The 24,864-nt window shown below is 42.0% G+C and overlaps 1 protein-coding gene across 5 annotated transcripts in view; it reads right to left on the minus strand.

Moving 5' to 3' along the window:
* Window positions 1–20,786: 20,786 nt before the first annotated feature.
* The window catches only part of LOC137342691 (receptor-type tyrosine-protein phosphatase U-like), a 767,577-nt gene continuing 763,499 nt past the window's right edge, over window positions 20,787–24,864 (minus strand). For all 5 annotated transcript variants that reach the window (XM_068006795.1, XM_068006794.1, XM_068006792.1 and 2 more), the window contains one exon: window positions 20,787–21,867. In XM_068006795.1, the coding sequence (XP_067862896.1) occupies window positions 21,805–21,867 (63 nt within the window). In that variant the 3' untranslated portion in view covers window positions 20,787–21,804. The remainder of the gene's footprint in view (window positions 21,868–24,864) is intronic.

The raw sequence follows: 24,864 nt of genomic DNA on the forward strand, positions 1-24,864 counted from the left end.
TCTTGGACGATGAAAAAACTTCCCTAAAGTTCTGAAAACTGCTGTTGAAACAGTGCGTGTCTCCTTTGAGTGTGAACTTCTTCTTTTGATACAAGATGGTGGGGAAAATATTGCAGCAAGCCCAAGGCAGGGCCATCCGTTTTCAATGCCTCTTCTTTCAGTTGCCCTCAGGCTGGGAGGAGGGGGATAGGGAAGCGATCTGGAGGGGAGGGGTGCGATCAGGAGGGGGGCAGGGATTGGGAGGGGAAGGGGGAGATCAGGAGAGAGGGGAAGTGATCAGGAGGGAGGGAGGAGATCAGGAGAGAGGGAAAGTGATCGGGAGGGGAGGGGTGATCTGTAGGGGGAAATGTGATCAGGTGGGGGGGGGTGTGGTAATCGGGTGGGGGCCGAGCCAGGTCCAGCAACGGTCTTCGGCACTGGTTAGGCCGCATATGGACCATGTTTTCCTGAGCTCAGCCGACCTGGTGCTGGCTGCATTTAGGGAAGCCCAATTTTGCGAAGGGGGCATTAAACAGGTGCTAGGTCCCTTATTTTGCGTATGCAAAGGGCCTAATGCCTGTTTCAGGCACAGGTCCTGGACACCTCTTTTTCTGCCTTTATCAATATGGCTGGCAGGGCCCTTCTGGTGCAGAATGCGTGCACGCATGCCCCACACCATATTGGACGCTTTGGTGCCCGTTTTACGTCTGCAAAAAGGACGTGGCATCAACTAATTTCTAGGCTAACAATTCTAGCACTCCCAACTAATGGACTACACATGAAAGTGGTCTGGGGTGACACAATGTCCACGTTTCACACCCTCCTTCCAGGGAAAAAGTTGGTGCCCGCTGAGCACATCTCCCTGATGGCCCGGTTGAGATCAAGGCCTTGGCACGTGAGAAACTGGGACACAAAGCATCGTCTTGCCACGCTGCCAGCCAGTGAGTTAGAACACCAACCCTGTGCATGACTGTTGACTTGACAGGGGAGATCAATACTTCTGGAATTTAACTGTGAACAACAGAGATAAAAACAAGTTTCTTTGGAGTAATCCTTTGAATAGAGAAGATGTGACTCAACTTGATTATATTTCATTTACCGGAGGTGGAGGTAACAGACCGATGAAGTGGCAGAAGACAGTACAGAGAACCACTGCAAGGTGAAAAAATATCAAAAGAACATTGTTTTACCTTCATTCTTTTGCAAATTTGAATCCAAGCTAGAGTAATGTGAAAGTGTTGTGAAGATGATATGAATTAATGGCTTGATACCACTTTGCATTGTTATTTTGATGCTAAATTAGTACAAGTTCTTTCATTCTTTACTCATGTCAGACAAAAAGCTGATGGGGATTCTGTGAACACTTGCGTTAAGAGACCTCAAGTGTTTGTTTCCACAGACTGAAGTTTCTGCAGCTGAACCCTGTGTCTGCTGAATCTTTTACCATACATAAATTTGCCTGTTGTGCAAAACATTCAAAACTTATTAAATGGAATTTAAGTAACACCAAGAATCATCAGTTAATTCAGTAAAGATGTGATTCTGTTAACAAATTATATAGAAATGTGACTGCAGTTCTTAAAGGTTTGAGATCAGCTGCACTTTCTCCAGGCTTCAGTGGGAGGCCTTGAAGCTGTCAATTCAGGATTCATGTCCTTACTGAGGCTACCTGAAGCAAATGATAAGAGCTGAAGTCAGTGAGCATGTCACACATTCAGAGAACTGAACCAGCTGGAACTGGCAGATTTTCCCTCCTTTCCAATTTCTCTCCCTAATTCTTCTTTTCCCGATGGTCCATTTGTACATCACCAAGTATCCATCCTTCATGTGTGAATCTGGATGGAAATCATCACCATGACTGTGGAAGTCATTACAGCAGAACCTAATCCTGCCTTTGCCTAATGTGCACATAACTACTTCTAGCAGGGGCAGTTGGATAGTGATCAGGACCAACAGCAACAAACTTGCATTTATATAATGCCTTTAACGTAGAAAAAACATCCCAAAGTGCTCTTCACATTGACGTAATCAGAAACTCCTGGTCAATTTCCTCCTTATATTTTCTTACCTTACAACAGTGACGACTCTTCAAAAGTACTTCATTGGCTATAAAGCCCTTTGGGACATCCTCGGGTTGTGAAAGGTGCTAAGTATTGCAAGTCTTTCTTCTTTTCTTAACCTAGGGACACAATGATTAACTTTATTTCCCCTGCGACCTGAGGTCAGCTAAATCCACACAGTTCGGGATCCAACCTCGAATCTTCTGGTCTGCATGGCTCAGTACCACACCACATGTTCTAGTTCACCCCTTCTCCCAACACTATTAGCTTGCACTGATGGCAAAGAGGCGATTTCCATAAACTGACCAAGATTTTTGAAACCTGTGCTCTTATGAATGTCATGAGTGGAATAGCATACCGTGGGATTAATCATTTCCCCTTATCTACTGTACATTGTACCAGAGATCACTTGGGATGCCCACCACCCTCTCCTGCCTAATCTGAAAGGCAGTAAGTACCATACTGTCAAAACTGTTACATTCAGGCTAAAATGAATAGTCAGACTTATTACAAGCAAGATAATGCACAGAAGTATAATGACGCAGCAAGATATTAAAAGTGCAATACTAGACACACAATATATGAACTGCTTCAAAATGAGAAAAGAGAGTGCCTGAAACATTTGTAGTTCTCTCAGTAACTTCTGACTGAGGTCCTAATAAAAAATTGTGTGTGAAATTACCTTGCGCAAAATCCATGTTAACCCCCTCATATAGTCAAGGAGGTAAGAAGCAGGGAACTGGGGAGCACACGGTTTAACTATATGGCTATCTATAATTTGATGTAAATTAGGCCCATTTGCTGCTCAAACGATTTCTTTGCAATTGCCATTATCTTTCAAAGGATCAATAATTTAATTAGCTTGAGTTCAAAAACAACTGGGGCTTGGTCCCAGAAAAGTTGACTATGGTCCTTATGCTACATATGTAACACCTTTCCTTAATGTTACCACTTATTAAACCCGATTTATAAAAATACATTTACTCTGTCTATTTCAAGTTATATAAAACTATAATGCAGAAATTTCCCAAATCAAATGTAGTGCTGTTGAGGGACCCCAGAGCTGACATTCATATCCATCATTCTGGTGAAGCCTTCCACCTGAAACACTAACCAAACTTTCTGTTTCAGATGTTGACCAATCTGCTGTGTATTTGCAGCAGCACCTGCTTTTATTTCAGAATTGTAACATTCACAGCTAGTTTCACAACTTTAAGCATTCAGCCATGTGAAAAAGGAAGCCCTGGTCCTGAGAGATATTTACATAAAAATATAAAATAAACAGAGCAAAGTCATCACTTAGTCTGCAGTTAAGTTGCCACTTTTTATATCAATGTGAATGCAATAGTATAACTTTGCATCTGTCTTTTAACAAGGAAGAAGATGCTGCCAGAGTCTCAGTAAAGGAAGATATAGTTGAGATACTGGATGGGCTAAAAATTGATAAAAAGGAGGTACTAGAAAGGCTAGCTGTACTTAAAGTAGATAAGTCACCCAGTCCGGATGGGATGCATCCTAGGTTGCTGAGGGAAGTAAGGGTGGAAATTGCAGAGGTGCTGGCCATAATCTTCCAAACAGCCTTAAATACAGGGGTGGTGCCAGAAGACTGGAGAATTGCAAATGTTATACCCTTGTTCAAAAAAGGGTGTAAGGATAAACCCAGCACCTACAGGCCACTCAGTTTAACCTCGGTGGTGGGGAAACTTTTAGAAACGATAATCCAGGACAGAATTAGCAGTCACTTGAACAAGTGTGGATTGATTAGGGAAAGCCAGCACAGATTTGTTAAAGGCAAATCGTGTTTAACTAACTTGATAGAATTTTTTGATGAGGTAACAGAGAGGGTCGATGAGGGCAATGCAGTTGATGTGGTGTATATGGACTTTCAAAAGGCGTTTGATAAAGTGCCGCATAATAGGCTTGTCATCAAGATTGAAGCCCATGGAATAAAGGGGGCAGTAGCAGCATGGATACAGAATTGGCTAAGTAACAGGAAGCAGAGCGTAGTGGTGAACGGTTATTTTTCGGATTGGATGGAGGTGTACAATGGTGTTCCCCAGTGTCGGTACGAGGACCACTGCTTTTCTTGATATATATTAATGTATATATCAAGAAAAGCAGTCGGCTGCGCATTTGATGCCGGTCCGAGACTGGAGGCTGCAACGTAAGTGTAACTTTAGATAGATGCACACCCTGTTTGTACTTATAGATAACAGTGAGTATGAGAATTTATAGGGGCTCTCTCAACATCAGTAAGTATCAACGTTTCAATTAAATACGACCATTTGGAGGCCAAATGCAGCAGTAAATTTGGGAAGAAGTTAATTATAACATGGAGCTGCAGAATGTTACTGGAATATAAAATTCTTTACAAGCACAAGAAATTTGGTTCTTATTCATTTATCATTTGATGTTAGACTATTAAGAACCCTAAAAATATGAACGTTAAGTACGGTGGGGTTTAAATTCCTCTGGTTTTGGTTAATTTATAAAATTCCTTGTGAGCTATTTTAACGCAGTTATTAACCTGTTCATTTTAAATGGGTTAAAGTTAAAATAATTTTATGCAAACATGTTTAACAGTGCATTAGCAGAGAAAATGAACCCACCATCTATATAAAAGCAGATTATACAGTCTAGGAATGGATTGTTCATCACACTAATCAATGTAATGATACGGAGGAGAATTCTAGTCTGATTTTGTAAAAAATAAATATTATTTAAAGGGGAAGGAAAGGATCAGGGATTATAATCTCGAGAAACTTTGCCCTATTATATTTGAAAAAGAGAATGGAACAAGATAGCTCTTAACTTCCACGTATTGGTTTAATTGCGTATTTTGTTTCATGGACGTACCTTGCATCCTGAACCACACTCCAAATGGGCTCCCATCATTTCCATGGGAGCTGTTCCTTCAAATGGCCTGGAAGCTTAACTGGAAGAAGTCACATTGGGAAATTCCAGTACAAGCATAATCACTGCTCTATATTCAGGTGTCCCTATTGTCTACTACAGGCTTGAAGGTAAACAGTTTAAAATTATAAACAATTTTACAACACCAAGTTATAGTCCAACAATTTTATTTTTAATCCCACAAGCTTTCGGGGGCTTCCCCCTTCCACACCGCCTGAGGAAGGGGGAAGCCCCCGAAAGCTTGTGGGATTAAAAATAAAATTGTTGGACTATAACTTGGTGTTGTAAAATTGTTTACAATTGTCAACCCCAGTCCATCACCGGCATCTCCACATCACAGTTTAAAATTAGACTACAGGCCTACAAGCCTGCTACTCTCCACAATCTTCCCCCCCCCCTCCCAAAAAAGAATTATAACTTAGCTTAAAAATGGGTGCTGATCTGTTCAAGGTAGCGCCAGTCTACCAGGTGTGTCTATGGAAGGTTTTAAAGAAGTTCCTTTTGATGTGTGGTTATGTTAGTTTGTCAACGTTGCTGGCAGCAATGCAAATACCTCTACTCACTGTTAGAGAAGGTTAGGGGGAGAATTAATAGAGGTGTTTAAAATCATGAAGGGTTTTGATAGAGTAAATAAGGAGAAACTTTCCACTGGCAGGATGGTCGGTAACCAGAGGACACAGATTTAAGGTAATTGGCAAAAGAACCAATGGCAAGATGAGCAGAAATCTTTTTAAGCAGCAAGTTTTTATGATGTGGAATGCACTGCCTGATAGGGTGGAGGAAGCAGATTCAATAATAACTTCAAAAGGGCAATACTTCAAGGGGAAAAAGTTGCAGGGCTATGGGGAAAGGGTAGGGGAATGGGACTAATTGGATGGCATTTCCAAAGAGCCGGCACAGGCACGGTGGGCCGAATGGCCTCCTTCGGTGCTGTATCATTTTATGATTCTATGATTCTAATACTTTGTGTTAAATGTTCACCTGAGACCTCAGTCAATTGAATTCATCAAAACTTAACATTGTCATCTTGTTCTATGTGGATGTTTGGGTTTGTGGACTTCTTTGTCAATAATCTAGTCTAAACTTCGGGAAATAAGCATAATCACTTTGATGTTCAATTTAATAAAATGTGAGCATTAACTTTATCTTCAAAGGGAAAATCAGCCTTAAAGGGCGTCAGGAGGATGAATTTCTTAATGATGGGTAGCTTTATGTTTATTTCATGAAGGGAGAGCACACTGAAAAAACATTACATGTGTAAAACTTGTTGGACTGTTCAACTACAGAAGACTGACTTCTGCTCAGGAGCAAAAAGGTCTGAGCAACTGACGCTGTAACGGACTCGCTGCGTTTGATGTATAACATTAGTACCTTTTGCTTACATTATTTCCCAGGTCTTAACATCTATGCTTCTGTAAATTACATAAGTGTAAATAAATCTGGTTATTTTAGCATGTATGAAGCTGTAAAGCCTGTGATATTTTCCGTCTTTTGAATAAACAGAAACATAATGAAAATACTATGCAAATTCCGCTGCAGCGTTCCTGCAAATTAGGTTAATGATTAGGTATTACAAATTTGGGTCTGGCAAACATACTTTCACGGGTTCAGGAACATCATTTGCTCCTATAAGTAATCTAAGTATATTACTTTTAATGGGAGTTGACTCACACTGGCCTATATCGACTTATCGAATAGCACAACTTGGGGTGTAACATTAATACCCACTTGTGATCTGAACCAGATACTTCTTCAGACTCTCTCAAGGTAGACTGAGCAAACATTTGGTGAGGTGAAGCTTGATACATCATTAATCTCCCTTATTTCACAGTGAGTGAACATACAGAGCGATAGTTATGATCAGATTCACTCAGTTCAAATCAGTACAACTTACCTTCACATTGTGATACAAAATAAAGAACACGCCATGTATCCCCACGTCAGTGGTCATCTTACTTGACTGATACAAAATGTCTTCTAACTAACCTTCAGCATTTCTAATGTGTTCGCCTCAATGAAGTGTTCACAGCTTTCCCTTTATCCAAAACCTGACAGCCTTCTCAATCTTCTTGGTTCACAAAGCCACTCTGTCTCTCTCCTCACAGACAGACAGGGCTTTCTAACACAACGGGTGTGAGGTGTTCTTTGATTACAATAAATTGCTTATTGTTTAGTTTCTGGAGAAATCATTTAGAATATTAACCACTTTTCATCTCGGTGCCTTTTTAAAAAACTTGTGGGAATACACTTTGCTTATAAAAACATTAAAAGTAACTCTTATTTTCAAATCCTTTCTGTGGGAAAATGATCAAAAAATCCTGAAATGTTGACTACATAACCTAAGACATATATGACCAGATCAGGAGGCTTTCTTGTGGGGCACCTAGTCTAGCTGTTGAAAGGACATTGTGTCCATTGAGGTATAGATATGCAAGTCCTGGAAATGATTCAGATAAGAGCCACAAGACTGATTTCTAGCATCAAGAGAACTGAGTTATGAAGAAAATCTTGGGCTTTTCAACCTTGAAAGAAGACAACTGACATGTGATCATATCTATAGGATAGGAAACAGTATCGAAAAAATTGATTCATAACACAACCTCAAACTGAACTGTAAGAATGGGACAAAGGACACAGTTTGAAACTTATAAAAGGCAAATTTAGGATTGATATCAGGATGTTCTTCTTCACACAAAGAGTGATCAATATATGAAATGGACTTCTGGAGGTGAAAACCCTGGAGTCATTTAAGAAACAGTTGGATGCCATGATTGGGGCACTGCAGGGTCTTTCTAGATGGATGAGCTAAGTTGGGATGAATTGCCTTCCTCACCTGCATTTGTTTCGTGATGTTGTGACATGGGAACAGAAATTCCGCATCTGCGATTGCCAGTTTGCAATTTTCTGTCCATTATTGGTGGAAAATTGTGGATTGGTGGTTGCAGAAGTGAAAAAGTCCAAACCAGAATAGTGTCCTAGAAAGACTCATTAACATTTGATGAAGTCTCTCAGTATTGACTAGTTTTGGTACTTCCCAACATCTGATGACCCATTAAAAGTAGTCACTGATATTAACGAAACTGACAAATTAGTATCGACGCCAAGCAGTCATTTTTCTATGCCAAGCTTTTAATGACTCATTATTTGATTTATTTTCTAAATTTATTTATAACTTTCCTGATGTCGACACCAAAAAAAAACTACAAACTGGTCCACAAAGCAAGCCATCAAAACATCAAACCTGGTGGACAAACCAGTTTATAGTAAATTTCTTGCTACATAACAGTTTAACATTTTATTAGCGTTCAGTGTTTATGAGATTGAAACCAGGGAAATGTCACAAGATGAGTTGAAAGATTTTCATGATCCATTTATTTATCTGCTCTAGATGGGTCCTAAAAACACAATCTGCATGGTTAGTAGGTCAGTGCCTTATGTTTTAAGCATCAAGCTTTGTCACAGACCGCTAGCATCTCTAAATGATTATTTCAGTTGGACAGTTATAAAATTTGGTATTTCTCTCTGCCTCAACACCTATTTATTTACTCAGTATCCCTTTCATTGCAAACTCTCCTTCAGCCTGCCGATCCACCTCATGCCCAATTCAGCAATCTGTTCCATTCATTGGCACTGAGGATCCTTGGCTAGTCAGGACCCTACAGTGCTTCTTGAGGAAGGTTCTACAGTCCTGATATGGTCCATAGTGCAGGGCATCAAGACTTGAAAGCAGCAGGATAGCAGATGGGGTCAATCCAGAAGCAATTAATTGGGCCTGGGTTTAAAAGCCTGCAATTTTTCTTTTCTTATTTTCCATCTGTTCTTAATCATTGTAAGGTCCACTCTCACCTCAAGACAAAAAGTTAGAGAGAGGAGAGGCTCCTGTGTCTCCACCTCGACCGCTATTTTCAAATATGAGACGGTTATAAATGTGAAAAAGAAAAAGCAGAAGTTTATATTGCAGCATTTCTACATGTCGATGTATTCAGTAGTAAACAATAGTGAATCTTGAAAGAGTAACAGAATTTGGTGATTGTTTACCGAACTTCTCACTTCACTCTGTTCCTTTCATTTTCCCGTCAGATCACAGGTTTTCAAATTGGGGTCCCCAGACCCTAGAAGGTATATGAGGAGGGGCGTCCACGTAGTCATCCAATTTCTGTCTGTGTGACCCTTGGCATACGACCTAGAAATTTGGGCACGCACATTGTTTCTGGTACTGCTCTGTTGCACTAATAAAAAACATTTTCTGCAATGATAGCAAAGTTTGACTTTGGACAGTTGACACCATGGGGGGTAACTTTAACCTAACCTGCCTGGCGGGAAATCGACGGGATGGGATCGGCCGCCCATTTTACACTCAGCCCGACTTTACTTTCCAATGAAGTCAGTGGAAAGTAAAATCGGGCGGGGTGTAAAATGAACGGCTGATCTGATCCCGTCAGTTTCCCACTGGGTGAGTTAGTTTAAAGTGACCCCCTATCTTTTAGAAGTTGGTATGATGGTGGGGGGGGGCGGTGGTGGAGTGGTTGGGGTCCCTGCGAATGTGTCAATATTTGCAAGGAATCCTTACACGGAAAAGTACACTAAAAGTTGCTCCATGCTCCAGTCAGATTGCTCTCTTTTTCGAATTTTCTCCCAAACTTAGCTAAGGTTCCCTTTATTGCAACCTCGATCCCATGGACAAAATACTTTTCTCCCCTCAAAACTTCTGAAACTTAGATGCTGTTTCATTTTTTATAATATGTTACACAATTCTATCCTGTCTCACATTCCCTCCTGGATTCCTTTATGTAGACATCTCAGATTAGTTCTCTTTCTAATTTCAGCGTTCAGAAGAGCCAATGTCAGATGCGAGCACCTCTCTCTATTTTCTTGCTCTTTCCACTCCTCTAGAGATTTTGCCCATCTATCTTTCCTGGCATACTAGCTTCTTCAAGGGATATCTTCTACTTATTTGCTCTTCTCCAGCCAGCACATTTCTGGCCTCATGGGTATCAGTTCTTTCTTCAAAGCCTTCTTTAGATCCAGAGTTGTTGACTTCAAACCTTAGAAGTCTCACTCGTTGCCTCCAATTAACATTATTTACATTGGTGGCTTTTGGGAGGGTATGGGACAGCCCAAGAAGTCCTGCTCACCTCCTCTTTGATTCATTGTTTCAAACGACAGTCCAAGAATCAAATCAGAGATATGCACCTCGCTGTGGCATCCAAAACCACCTTCTGGTCCTGAAAATAATTCCCATGTCCTTCCTGTACTGTTAATAAAACACAAAGCTAAAGGGTCCAAGCAGCAACCAGCATACTGGAACATCTGGAATCGCTTTGCATTACCTTTCAATAATACCGAGGAGCAAAGTTAATTTAAAAATACACAATCATACAAAAATTAAGGGCATTTTACTTTATATTATTGCCAACTTGTCAGAACATTCCTGCAATGATTAGGTGAAATATGTTTTGAAATGGAATTAAATGCATTATGGATTAGGAACGTGGGCTGCTGGGAAAAATTAAAGTGATGTGGCCAATCAAAAGTAAAATGGTTGGGGAAGATGAATCTTCCAACTTTTAGGATGATTGGATTTGTTTTATATTTCTTAGCCTTCCCAAAGGCTGTATGGGGGAGGAGGGAGACAAAAACACTGGTGGGACCTCCTACTTTAGGTACCACACCTCGGTCGTAATTAAAGATTAGATCCAGGGTAGGCATTGACTGTGCTGGTTGCTCGACAAACTTGAGAAAAAACAATTCTGCGCCATTTGTAGAGACATTTACCCCACTAGGTCTTCCTCTGCTAGCCCGAGAAATTCAAATCCTCCATTATTAACGGCCTGGCTTTTATACAGGCCTTCTCAACCTACAAAAACACTTCCCTGCCCATCTTCACATCCTATCCAGAAGGCCTAGAACAGCAAAGATTTGTCGTCTTTCCTTTACTATCCTTGATTTCAGGTCACACTTTGTCTCCTGCAGAATCAGTCAAAGCACTTACATTAATTCTTTACATGGTTGCATTCTCTGACTCATTTTACCACTCATCCACCTCTTTGTTGTGCCCATTCGTTCTTTAGGCTCTAATCAAGCCTCATAGAATCATAGAAGTTTACAACATGGAAACAGGCCCTTCGGCCCAACATGTCCATGTCGCCCAGTTTATACCACTAAGCTAGTCCCAATTGCCTGCACTTGGCCCATATCCCTCTATACCCATCTTACCCATGTAACTGTCCAAATGCTTTTTAAAAGACAAAATTGTACCTGCCTCTACTACTGCCTCTGGCAGCTCGTTCCAGACACTCACCACCCTTTGAGTGAAAAAAATTGCCCCTCTGGACCCTTTTGTATCTCTCCCCTCTCACCTTAAATCTATGCCCCCTCGTTATAGACTCCCCTACCTTTGGGAAAAGATTTTGACTATCTGCCTTATCTATGCCCCTCATTATTTTATAGACTTCTATAAGGTCACCCCTAAACCTCCTACTCTCCAGGGAAAAAAGTCTCAGTCAAACCATCAAGTCCCAGTAGCATCCTAGTAAATCTTTTCTGCACTCTTTCTAGTTTAATAATATCCTTTCTATAATAGGGTGATTATCTGTTATTCCTATCATGCCATATTTTTCTTTTAACACATACATCTTAAACTCTAACACTGTCCCTTACCGTAATATAAAAATGTATCATTTCACTTTCTATGTTGTTACTTATTCTCTTTCCTTTTTGCCGTCATTCTTTTTTAACCCTACAACATTTACTTGTAAGCATTTTCCCTTGTGGTCTAGCCATCCCTCTTAATATTACTGCACCCAATAAATTAGGGGCTGTATAGTGCTGAATGGCTACGGGCTGGATCAAGACTAACTCCGCTCATTTCACATAGGACCTTTACGTCCCCCATTACACTGAAACCTTCTAAGCTCAGGAGTGGAAACTTCTAGCTTAGAAATCGCCACCCCCATGGCCCTGCCCCCAGCCATCAATTGCCTTGTAAGGGGCTGAAGGAAGTTCCGTTCCTTACAAGGCAAAGAGAGGACTCATTTTTTAAAAAAGTATTTGTTCTTGGGATCTGGGTGGCATGGGCAAGGTCAGTATTTATTGTCCACCCCTGACTGCCCTGAGAAGGTGGTGGTGGGCCTTCTTCGTGAATCGTTGCAGTCCTTGTGCTGATGGTGGCCCCACAATGGTGTTAGGTAGGGAGTTCCAGGATTCTGACACAGCAACAATGAAAGTACAACGATGTATGTCCAAGTCTGGATGGTGTGAGACTTGAAGGTGAACCTGGAGGATGCTGTTCCTCATTGCTCATCTTGTCCTTCTTGGTGATAGAGGCCACAGGGGAGGGCGGTGCCTTCCAAGTAACCTTGGTGAGTTGTTTATATACACAAAAGGCAATTCATTGGTAGAATATCAACAGGCAAGACAAACAGTTCTTTGTAGCATAAAATAAACTTGCACTACATTTTAAATAAACTTGGATGAACAGTGAAGCTACACTATCTAGTTACGATAATTTACATTTTTAAAGTAATAGATTTAAATTTTCTCCCTTAGTTTTAGAATGTACTCACTCTGATGGTCAGAATCATTGGGAAATATCTCTAGTCAGTGGTTGGTGTCAGAAAAGTGGGCAAGAAAATGAAGAAACCCCAAATGGCAATGGGTGGAATCCATATTGTCCCATTAGTCATATAATTCTATCTGATTCAATAGTCTGTTGGATCTAGTTACTGTATAAATCAGTCATTCCTGCAATGTTCATACCAAACTCTGAATTGCTGTATATTGGATGAGTGTATTAAAATCTAAGGAAAAGGAGATATCTTTTCATCAATAAAATTTCAATTATTTCTGAATTGATTTTTTTTTTTAAGAACTCCTTGTTGAATCTGTGGATAAGAAACTAAAATCCATTATTATTTTGGACCATTCACCAATTATTTTCTCTTTCTATCACCATCTGGAGCAATGAAATCGAAATGGTGGAGAGAAAAAAATATTCATTGCTACATGGCTGAAAGGTCCTCATAAGGAATGAAATAACCGGCTTCTGAGTTTAACACTGCAGTTAACCTGGCAGTGACCTCCTGGGAGGCCTTCAGAGCTGTACTAGCGAGCAGAATGGAAATTATTTGCTATTTGACAGAACAGAATATAAATGGTATAGTTTCTGTTTTTGAAGAAAATGGATAATGGTGTTTATAGGGTTAGTGCCCTCCAATTTCTCCTCAAAGCATGAAGAGCGGAAGGATGACTTGCTCTCAAGCATTTGTCGATGTGAGGAAATGAACGATGTTGTTACTTGTTCATTCACCTTCTGATTTTCCATTTCTCATCTCCAATATACAACTCCTCTGATGGCCCAGATGAAATTGGGAATGCCAGTGAGGTGTACCACAGTTCATCACAAGGTTTAAATTACTTGTGCTGGTTTTTGGATTAATGTGCGCGGAGTTATACTGACCACCAACAACAACAACTTGCATTTATGTTGCCCCAAGGTGCTTCACAGAGGAGAAATGGATGTCAAGCAGCAATGGAAGAGTTAGGATAGATAACCGAAAGCACGAAGTGTAAAGTTGAGGATGTTAATCCCGGGGCAGGAACAAGTCGAAGGAACGGGCGAAAAGAAAATAGGAAATACGATCCCTTCCAACTTGGACTTGGGATTGACATTTACTGGGTCTGTCGAAAATCCTCGGCTGCAATACATTGTTTGTACTGAAGTTCTTGTTGAGGACAACATGAAACCAACCAACTAAACCACCACTTGGAGACCAAACATCCTTACCTCAAAAGGTAAACCACAAGATTTTTTTTCAATTAAAGCTCTTTCAACTGAAAGGACCGATGAAGGTATTTGAAGAATGCAGTGTTACCTCAGTCAAAACACTTGAAGCATCTTATGCTTTCATTTCAAACAGCATGAAGTGGAAAATCTAATACAATTGGTCAAAGTCTTGTACTACCAGCAGCGATTGTAATGGCATCAATTGCACGTGGAAAGAAAGTTGCTGACCAGTTAAATCGTCTCACTATCTGACAACACAGTTGGCCGCAGAATTGCTGATATGGCAGGAGAAGGTGAAGAGCAGCTGGTCGAAGCAGAAGGGTTAGACAGGGCTAAAAGGGTTAAATTATGAGGACAGGTTGCATAGACTAGTGTAAAAGTTTAAGGGGCAATCTAATTAAAGTGTTTAAAATGATTAAAGGATTTGATAGGGTAGACAGAGAGAAACTATTTCCTCTGGTGGGGGAGTCCAGAACAAGGAGGCATAACCTTAAAATTAGAACTAAGCCATTCAGGGACAATGCCAGGAAGCACTTCTTCACACACAGGATAGTGGAAATCTAGAACTCGCTCCCCCAAAAAGCTGCTGAGGCTGGGGGTCAATAGAAAATTTCAAAATTGGAATTGATAGATTTTTGTTAGGCAATGGTATTAAGGGATACAGAACCAAAGTGGGTAAAGGGAGTTGAGATACAGATCAGCCATGATCTAATTAAGCGGTACAGGTTAGAGTGGCTGAATGGCCCACTCCTGTTCCTATATTCCTAGAAAGCCAAAGCTCTTTTCTTGCATTACAAATTGACAGGAGTACTGACTTTGCCAATGCAGTACCAATGATTGTTTTTGTCCGATACATCAGATCTCCCGAGAGCAAAGAGGACTTTTTATTTTGCTGTTCTGCCCCAACGAGAACTACCGGGGAGAAGTTGTTCAAAACTTTAGACCGGGTACATGACAGATAAAATTGCACAGTGGAATTGTTATGCCGAGATTTGCACGGCTGCAGCAATAGCCATGACTGGATGCAATGGTGGACTTGCTGGTGGGGTGAAACTTGTTCAGTCGTGCTGTGTATGGCACCATTGTTGTCTACCCAGGGAGGCGCTGACAAAAGTGATGCCAAAAGAGCTGTCAGATTTACTAACTGCTGCTGTCAATGTTGTGAACTCAACCATCGAACCCACGACCCGTCTCAGCGCTCTGTGAAGAGATGGGATCATTCCACCGGCAACTTCTGCTTCAGACAGACATTCGATGGCTGTCTGGTGGTGACGTTTTGGTTAGAATCTGTGAACTCAGAGAGGTGTGCCATATGTTTCAAGCCAGCGAGCAGAGCGGAGGGAGGGAGGGAAGAAGCGATCAAGGGTCGGACATCGGGGGGTGAGGGGGATCCCCCAGGGCTGGCGATTGCAGGGATGGGGGGGTGGGTGGGCGGGCTGTCCGATTGCCGGGGTGGGGGGTGCTGTCCGATCGCGGGGAGGGAAGCAGGTAAGCTTGATGGGCCAATGGGTGAAGCATTCCTGCTCCACCTGGCCCACAGACAGCGCTGGAAAGGCATTTACCTGCTCCATCCAGCTGGAAAACCAAACCAGGCCAATGTTACATTGAAGGTGAGCTAAAATGGAAGGCACACAGCCTCATTAAAATCTTTAAATTCGGGACCCACCTCCGGAGAGCAGGTTAGTCACCTGCCCCCGCCCCGCAACCCACCTCCATTAAAACCAGAAGAGGGCGCGTCAGAGTCGGGATTCCCTTTTTAAAAATTTTTAACCCCCCGTCCTAAAAGGTTAAAATTACCCCCAATACCTCTGGGTGTCGCTGCCAGCATTTTTCATAATGTCATAAAATGGATATGAATGTGGAAATCCATTCGGCCCATCTAAGCTTGTCTATACAAAACCCTGGTTAGACCGCACCTGGAGTACTGTGAGCAGTTCTGGGCACCGCACCTTCGGAAGGACATATTGGCCTTGGAGGGAGTGCAGCGTAGGTTTAAGAAATAGGAGCAGGAGTAGGCCAATCGGCCCCTCGAGCCTGCTCCGCAAATGATACCCGGACTTCAAGGATTAAGTTACGAGGAGAGATTACACAAATTGGGGTTGTATTCTCTGGAGTTTCGAAGGTTAAGGGGTGATCTGATCAAAATTTATAAGATATTAAGGGGAACGGATAGGGTGGATAGAGAGAAACTATTTCCGCTGGTTGGGGATTCTAGGAGTAGGGGGCACAGTCTAAAAATTAGAGCCAGACCTTTCAGGAGCGAAACTAGAAAACATTTCTACACACAAAGGGTGGTAGAAGTTTGGAACTCTCTTCCGCAAACGGCAATTGATACTAGCTCAATTGCTAAATTTAAATCTGAGATAGATAGCTTTTTGGCAATCAAAGGTATTAAGGGATATGGGCCAAAGGCAGGTATATAGAGTTAGATCACAGATCAGCCATGATCTTATCAAATGGCGGAGCGGGCTCGAGGGGCTGAATGGCCTACTCCTGTTCCTATGTTCCTAGAAAGTACCTCGAGCCTCCCTCCACAGCACAGCATCCAACCGAATCTTAAATGATTCCAGGATTTTCAGCTCCAGCCCATTTGTTGATCACTCTTTGTGTGATAAGCTTCCAAATATCACTCCTAAGTTTGCCTTTGCCAAGAATTTTTTATATGTAAAGTTGTAATGCTTGGGCAGCAAATCGCTTGCTTTGGCCATGTTCAAAACTGAGGGGTGATTTATGCGTTGGTTTAAAATGTGTGGTTGCAGACCTTTAGTAGAAAAACACAAGAGATCAAGCCGACTTGAAATGGAAAACTAATTAACTATAGGTGACTCTACAACAGTCACACCTTCTCTTGCACTCCTCTGTTGCATTAGCTGTGATAAGGCAGCTTTAATGATTAACAGCAGCTCATTCCCTCCTAGTCATGTGCATAGTGTCACCATATGCTCGTCTCCATGTAGCTACACAGGGTAATCTTTCTTGGTGTGATTACTGACACCGTGTGGGCACATCCAGTCGGCCCGATGACATCATCCGCCTGCGCCTGCACCAATGCATCTGATGATGTCAGGCCGCGCATGAGCGTTCCGTATAGCTGGTGACGTCACTTCCGACGACATCATCTTTTCTACATCATGATCGCCTTTAGTCACTCCCAGATCCCACATCTGCCGGTGTTTCCAAGTTTCTGTTAACGTGTCTCTCCGCTAGTCTTGGAACGTAGGAACGGGAGTAGGCCATTCAGCCCCTCGAGCCTGCTCCGCCATTCAATTAGACTGCGGCTGATCTGTATCTTAACTCCATCTGAGTTTCAAAAAAAATGCTGCAGTCCCCTGTGGGAAACGGGTTGGTGTCCCCATGGAGATAAGAGTGTGCACTCTACCTGGTGGATAGTAGGGTCCTGAGGTGCTACGTGTGTCTGCATCCCAGTGGCAGCAAAAATTGCACACAAGGTCCCACAAACAGCAATGCGATAGCTTATTTTGGTTGAGGGAGAAATGCTGACCAGGATACCACAAGAACTCCCTGCTCCTCTTCAAATAGTGCCATGGGATCTTTTGTGTTCACCTGAACAGGTGGACAGCCCCTCTGAAAGGTGGCAATGCAGCACCATCAGGACTGTGTTGAAGTGCCAGCCCAGATTATGTGCTCAAGTTCTGGAGTGGGGTTTGAACCAACATCCTTGAGACTCAGAGGCAAGAATGGGATTGCTGAGCCTAACTGGTACCTAGCCAATGGATATTAGTAAGTACCTTAGCAGAATCATACGATGTAGTTGGCCGGCTAGTCATCAGGAACTGCAGCTTCACATTTGGCGAATACAATTTGAAACTAGTTAATGACCCAACTTCAGCACTAATTCCAGATGCAGAAAGCTATATTTTCATTCTAACGCAACTATCTATTAATCATAGAATCATACAGCACAGAAGGAGGCCATTTGGCTCATCTTGCCTGTGCCAGCTCTTTGAAAGAACTATCCAATTAGTCCTGTTCCCTTGCTCTTTGGCCCTGCAAATTTCTCCTTTTCAAGTATATATCCAATTCCCTGGATTAATGGCTACTAGTTTCTGAACATGCAGAATTTATTTTGGAATATTCTGCAGAAAATTGAAGCACAGGTCAGTAGCTCTTGAATAAAACAAAAAACATTGGAAATTCGTAGCGAGGTCAAATGTCACCTGAAACAGAAAGACAGGTAAAGGTTTTGAGTTAGACCCTTCATCAAAACTGGTAGCTCTTTGTTCCCCATTTCAGTGAAGATCCTGTAGTCAGACACATCAGTTCTACTTTAAACACTAAAACACTGTTGGTAAACAGGAAATGATGTGGGAATATTTGCTATTTTGGTGGCTGCCACAAATCTAACCCATACGTCTTGAAAAGAGACATCTGAGAGAAGACCGTATACACATAACGAGTACTCAATGAGACAAAGGGAGGAAATCTGAAAAAATACTTTTAAATATGGACAATAGGGCACAGATTTAAGGTTGTGAAGGACAAGTATAAGATAGGCACCAGGAAGAATTTTGTTACAAAGAGTGCGATCAATAATTGGGAGTGGGCTGTTAGAAATGTTCGTGAGGCCAGGATATTGGCTCATTTAAGAAACAACTGGATGCTCTAATGCATGATGTGGAAATGCCGGTGATGGACTGGGGTGGACAAATGTAAGGAATCTTACAACACCAGGTTATAGTCCAACAAATTTATTTTAAAATCACAAGCTTTCGGAGATTATCTCCTTCGTCAGATGATTCAATCATCTGACGAAGGAGATAATCTCCGAAAGCTTGTGATTTTAAAATAAATTTGTTGGACTATAACCTGGTGTTGTAAGATTCCTTACATTTGCTCTAATGCAGACATGGTAGGGCTGGGATTCTGGAATGATGAGACCAAATGGGCTGAAGGGCCCCCAGGTAGTAAGAGGAGGAGTGGGGCGATTAGGGACCAAAAAGGAGGCAGAGGGCATGGCTGAGGTACTAAATGAGTACTTTGAATATGTCTTTACCAAGGAAGATGCTGCCAAAGTCACAGTAAAAGGAGGTAGTTGAGATATTGGAAGGGGTGAAAATTGATAAAGAAGAGGTACTAGAAAGGCTGGCTATGCTTAAAGTAGATAAGTCACCCGGTCTGGATGGGATGCATCCTAAGTTGCTGAGGGAAGTAAGAATGGAAATTGCAGAGGTGCTGGCCATCATCTTCCAATCCTCCTTAGATAAGGGGGTGGTGCCAGAGGACTGGAAAATTGCAAATATTATACCCTTGTTCAAAAAAGGGTGTAAGGATAAACCCGGCAATTACAGGCCAGTCAGTTTAACCTCGGTGGTGGGGAAGCTTTTAGAAACAATAATCCGTGTCAAAATTAATAGTCACTTGGACAAGTGTGGATTAATAAAGGAAAGCTAGCATGGATTTGTTAAAGGCAAATCGTGTTTAACTAACTTGATTGAGTTTTTTGATAAGGTAACAGAGAGGGTTGATGAGGGCAATGTGGTTGATGTGGTGTATATGGACTTTCAAAAGGCGTTTGATAAAGTGCCACATAATAGGCTTGTCAGCAAAATTGAAGCCCCTGGAATAAAAGGGGCAGTGATACATGGATACATGGATACAAAATTGGCTAAGTGACAGGAAACCGAGAGTAGTGGTGAATTGTTTTTCGGACTGGAGGGAGGTGTACAGTGGTGTTCCCCAGGGGTCGGTACTAGGACCACTGTTTTTTTTGATATATATTAATGACTTGGACTTGGGTGTACAGGGCACAATTTCAAAATTTGCAGATGACACAAAACTTGGAGTGTAGTAAACGGTGAGGAGGATAGTAATAGGCTTCAAGAGGACATAGGCTGGCGGAATGGACGGATACATGGCAGATGAAATTTAATACAGAGAAGTGCGAAGTGATACATTTTGGCAGGAAGAACAAGGAGAGGCAATATAAATTAAATGGTAAAACTTTAAAAGGGGGTGCAGGAACAGAGAGACCTGGGGGTATATGCGCACAAATCTTTGAAGGTGGCAGGGCAGGTTGAGAAAGCGGTTAAAAAGCATACGGGATCCTGGGCTTTATAAACAGAGGCATAGAGTACAAAAGCAAGGAATTTATGTTGAATGTTTATAAAACACTGGTGTGGCCACAACTGGAATATTGTGTCCAATTCTGAGGACGGCACTTTAGGAAGGATGTGAAGGCCTTAGAGAGGGTGCAGAAGAGATTTGCCAGAATGGTTCCAGGGATGAGGAACTTCAGTTGCATGGATAGACTGGAGAAGCTTAGAGAAGGTTGAGAAGAGATTTGATAGAAGTGTTCAAAATCATGAAGGGTTTAGATAAAGTAAATAAAGAGAAACTGTTCCCATTGGCGGAAGGGTCGCGAACCAGAGGACATAGATTTATGGTGATTGGCAAAAGAACCAAAGACGACGTATGGTAAAACGTTTTTTTACGCAGCGAGTATTTATGATCTGGAATACATTGCATGAAAGGGTGGTGGAAGCAGATTCAATCACTGCTTTCAAAAAGGAACTGGATAAATACTTGAAGGGAAAAAAATTTGCAGGGCTACGGAGAAGGAGCTGGGGAATGGACTAACTGGATTGGTCTTACAAAGAGCCGGCATAGGCTCGATGGGCTGAATGGCCTCTATCTGTGCTGTAATGATTCTATGATTCTGTTCACCCTGATTGGAATTGTGAATATTTTCACTATTGCATTTTGCCAACTGAGATTTGTGAAACTGTTACTCTTGGTGTCTCCCGCCGCTACTGTGAACACATGTGACTGTGGATAAATCCCACTATTATAAAACTAGCGCAACCAACAAACTCATTTCTCTTAAGGATTCATTATGAGCTCCGCTATTGACTAGAATGGGACTTTATCATGGTCGGGAGCAGCATACGTTATTGGAAGTTCTACTGAATTAACTGCACCATAAACAAGCTGAGTCAGGGAGAGGGGGTTAAGGGGAGACAACAACTGAATCAGTAACATTTCCCTACAACTTCACCGATCATTTACCCGCAAGAACCGTAAAACTCCAGCATTTTAAGATGTTTTATTTTTTTTTCTTAAATGAACAATATTCATTGTGAAACACGTTTGTGTTCCAAATCATTTAACTTACTTTATTCCACATGTTCAACAATGACGTTGGCAAAAATTCAGTACTGATAAAGTCACTCTTAGGAAAATATTACTGATACCATCGCTGAAGGGAAAAGTATCAGCCCCTTTAGGCAGCACAATTTTTTTTAATTTCGCTGAATCAAAAATAAAGCCACAAAAAATTAAGAAAAACATGAATACTTTGTTGTAAATGTTTACACATAGAATGAAACAGATCACCAGATGATGGTGCGATCATTTTTTACCTCAGTGTGAGAAAGACCGATATAATGCACCCGTGACGTAAAATTTGAGAAAAGTTTAAAAAAAGAAATCCCTATTTTCTCACCATTATTGTATTTATAAGTAATGCATAGGATTAAGAATTCAATGGTTGAAAAAAAAAACGACCTGCACAAGACATCGATGGGCATGTTGTGTAATATCCAACTGCCAAGCCCTTAATGGAACTCATCAAAAATATAGTGTTCGAAAACCCTTTCTGGTGCAATAGGTAAAGGCTTTTGCAGTCCCGATCTGCAGCCACTCGCAGAATCCATCCATTCGCTATTGAATGGCATCCTTCTTAAACGACTTAACTGGCTAAGGTTCAGTGGTCCAGGGCAGATGCGGCCTGACATCTTCAGGCGCAGTTAAAAGACTGTCTGGGATGTGTCTGCTCAATCCAAACTATGCATCACCAAGTATTCTTCATAGTTTTAGTCAAAAAAAAGTACAAAAAGGCGCTTTTGGGCTGTTGGTCACTCACGGAATACATACTTTTTTTTGGCTCGCCCGAACACGAAGGGTTAAACAGACTATTTCTTTGAATCCATCCATTTTCCATTAGCTGTCATATTAGTAGAGCTTGAGCTTGCAAGTCCAGAGCAATTCAGCGTACAGGAAGGGCTAGTGCAGCTGTCCAACGCTTGACTCCGATTGGCCCATCCCATGCTATCTGGTTTCCAGGGACTCCAAGTATTCAAGTGCTATGTCATTGCAGAAGCGGTATTGTTCCTGAATAAAAGAAAATACAGTGAGGATCCAGATTTAGCAAGGTTTCCAAATCTAGTTTCACCTTTTTGCGCCTCCTTTTTTCTTGCCAATTCCCAACTCACCTCCTCTCCTCTACTAAAGGCCTTATTTTTATCCCCTGCTGTAGTTCCAGGGATGCCAGTCACTCTCTGGCACCTTGCTCAACTGGTCATTTTCCACGTGAGCTAAAGAGTTGTGGCTGAGAGGTGGGGCACCACAATTAACCCCAATTCTGGCCTCATCTGACATCCACACAGAATTATAGAATCATACAGCACAGTAATCTAGACTGACACTGCAGTGCAGTGCAGTACTTCGGGAGTGCTGCACTGTCAGAGGTGCCGTCTATGAACCTAGATTTTGTGCTCAAGTATCTGGAGTGCGACTTGAACTGACAACCTTTTGACTCAGAGGCGAGTTTGATCAGGAACGGATATCTTGGCCCCCTTCATTTCCATCTCCACTCTCTAGCCTAGTTGGCCCAGTTGAGATCAGCACAGTCTGGGATCTTCCTGGCCTGCATAACTAAGCAGCACATTAACCCGTTGAGCCACTCTACTCTAAACTGAATGAGGAATTACAATGAATATTCTGCAAGCCTTCCACTAGACAGTGGAACGCCTCCTAAATATCAAATAACTGCAGCGATAAACATTGTTATTACACTTAAATAGCATTTATTTGGAGACATGGTAGAGTGCTTTCTACAATAATTATAGCGCAAAACTAGTAGTTATCAGTAAAATCCTAATTCATCATTATTTGAAACAGCACAGATGGAGTAAAAGGATTTAATTTGTGAAAGATTGTGTGTTCTGAGGTTTTCAAAGAACGAGATGGTTTGGGTTTTTGTGTCCAGAGGATGTGGTCTGTACTGCAGTTATTTTGTTCTAGTCAGCTGGGAGCTGCGTGTCAGATATTTGCAGAAACTCACCACCGTGCTCATCACTCATCTCCAAAATAAAGGATTGATAAATTCAACTAGAGCAGAGTTTCTAGTTGCCTGATATGCCCATGCGTACACTCCCCTGGTAGGGACACCTCTCACTTAGCTAAGGCCAGAGAACTGATACCATCCCTGATACCAGGGATGAGTGACTTTAGTTGTGTGGAGAGACTAGAGAAGTTGGGATTGTTCTCCTGAGAGCAGAGAAGGTTAAGGGGAGATGTAAAAGAGGTGTTCAAAATTATGAGGGGTTTCGATAGAGTAAATAGGGAGAAACTATTTCCACTGGCAGGAGGGTCGGTAACCAGAGGACACAGATTTAAGGTAATTGGCAAAAGAACCAGATGGGAGATGAGAAGAATTTTTTGAGTTGTTATGATCTGGAATGCGCTGCCTGAAAGGGTGGTGGAAGCAGATTCAACAGTAACTTTCGAAAGGGAATTGACTATATACTTGAAGGGGAAAAAAATTGCAGGGCTATGGGGAAGGAGCAGGGGTGTGGGACTAATTGGATAGCTCTTTCAAAGAGCAGGCACAGGCACGACGGGCCTGCAGGGGGAGGCTAGAGGGTTCTCGAGGACATCAGATTCCTGTCTCTTTGGGGCCAGGCATATTGTGGGGTGTAAGGACAGTGTTTTGAGAATTCTGTATCTTTCTGTAACCAAGCATGTTATTTCTGTTGTATACAAATAACAAATCCCTGCAATGATAGCAATGCTTTCCTTTGGGACAAGGGGCCCAGGGAGTGAGTCAATATTTGCAAAGGGCCTCCTTCCCTACACAGAAAAGCTTAAGAACCACTGACAAAGGAGGTTACCCTGTTAGGTCTGTGCAGCTCACCAGCACAGAGTAAGCTCTCCATTGCTTATCAATCTATGACCACCCTATCCTATCCATTATGGTATTGGCGTTCAAGATTATCTGCAGCTGAGTGTGAAATATCTCATCTCCCAGCTCCACCTCTCCGGATCCCATCAGTGTCCCAGGCTGGCTGGTCAATCAGCCGTGCTCTGGAACTGCCTGGCTCAAACTTAACGGATCTATCACAGAGAATTGCGCCATCTCGACCTCAAAAAGATGCCGCTTAACTCTTTCCCGCCCCCACTAGACGTATGGTAACCAGGGGTTACAGTCCAAACTAGGCGAACAGCAGGTGCCAGCAATTCCTCCCAAATGGCATGGTGAGCATCCACAACTGACCACAAAATGTATAAGTGCATCACTGGCATCCAGCTGACCACAGCAGGAGAACTCACCACTGACTGCTGGTTCCACCAGCTGGAGTTACAGAGCTGCAGCAACCATTGATGCCTCTTTGCAACATGTTTACAGTAGGCGCCGAACCTGGCAGTGCAGCAAATGAAAACTGGCTGCTCAAAAATACGTTTGCTTATCTGCGACTACGGTTAAAATTATGTTCTTCTTCTGCACAATTACTTTCACTTCTGATGAAATGCCCCACTCAAAATGTTAACCTGTCTTTCTGCTTCAGAAGTTGGCTGACCTGCTGTCTATTTCCAGCATTTTCTGGTTTTATTTCCGATTTGCAGTTTTATCTGTACACTTTTAGGCTGAGGGGTGATCTAATAGAGGTCTTTAAAATTATGAAGGGGTCTGATAGGGTAGACGCAGAGAAAATGTTTCCGCTTGTGGGGTAGTCCAAAACTAGTGGTAATAAATATAAGATAGTCACTAATAAATCCAATAAAGAATTCAGGAGAAACTTCTTTACCCAGAGAGTGGTTAGACTGTGGAATTTGCTTACCACATGAAGTAGTTGAGGCGAATAGCATAGATGCATTTAAGAGGAAGCTAGATAAGTACACGAGGGAGAAAGGAATAGAAAGGTATGCAGATCGGATGAGATGAAGTAGGGTGGAAGGAGGCTCGTGTGGAGCACAAACACCGGCATAGACCAGTTGGGCCGAATGGCCTGTTTCTGTGCTGTAAATTCTACGTCACTCGATGTAAAGTGGTCTTACTCTGTTATCACCTTTAATTTACAATGTATAGAGGTGCAAAATTCATGCAGC

This window comes from Heptranchias perlo, chromosome 26 (assembly GCF_035084215.1).
Source record: "Heptranchias perlo isolate sHepPer1 chromosome 26, sHepPer1.hap1, whole genome shotgun sequence".
NCBI lineage: Eukaryota > Metazoa > Chordata > Chondrichthyes > Hexanchiformes > Hexanchidae > Heptranchias > Heptranchias perlo.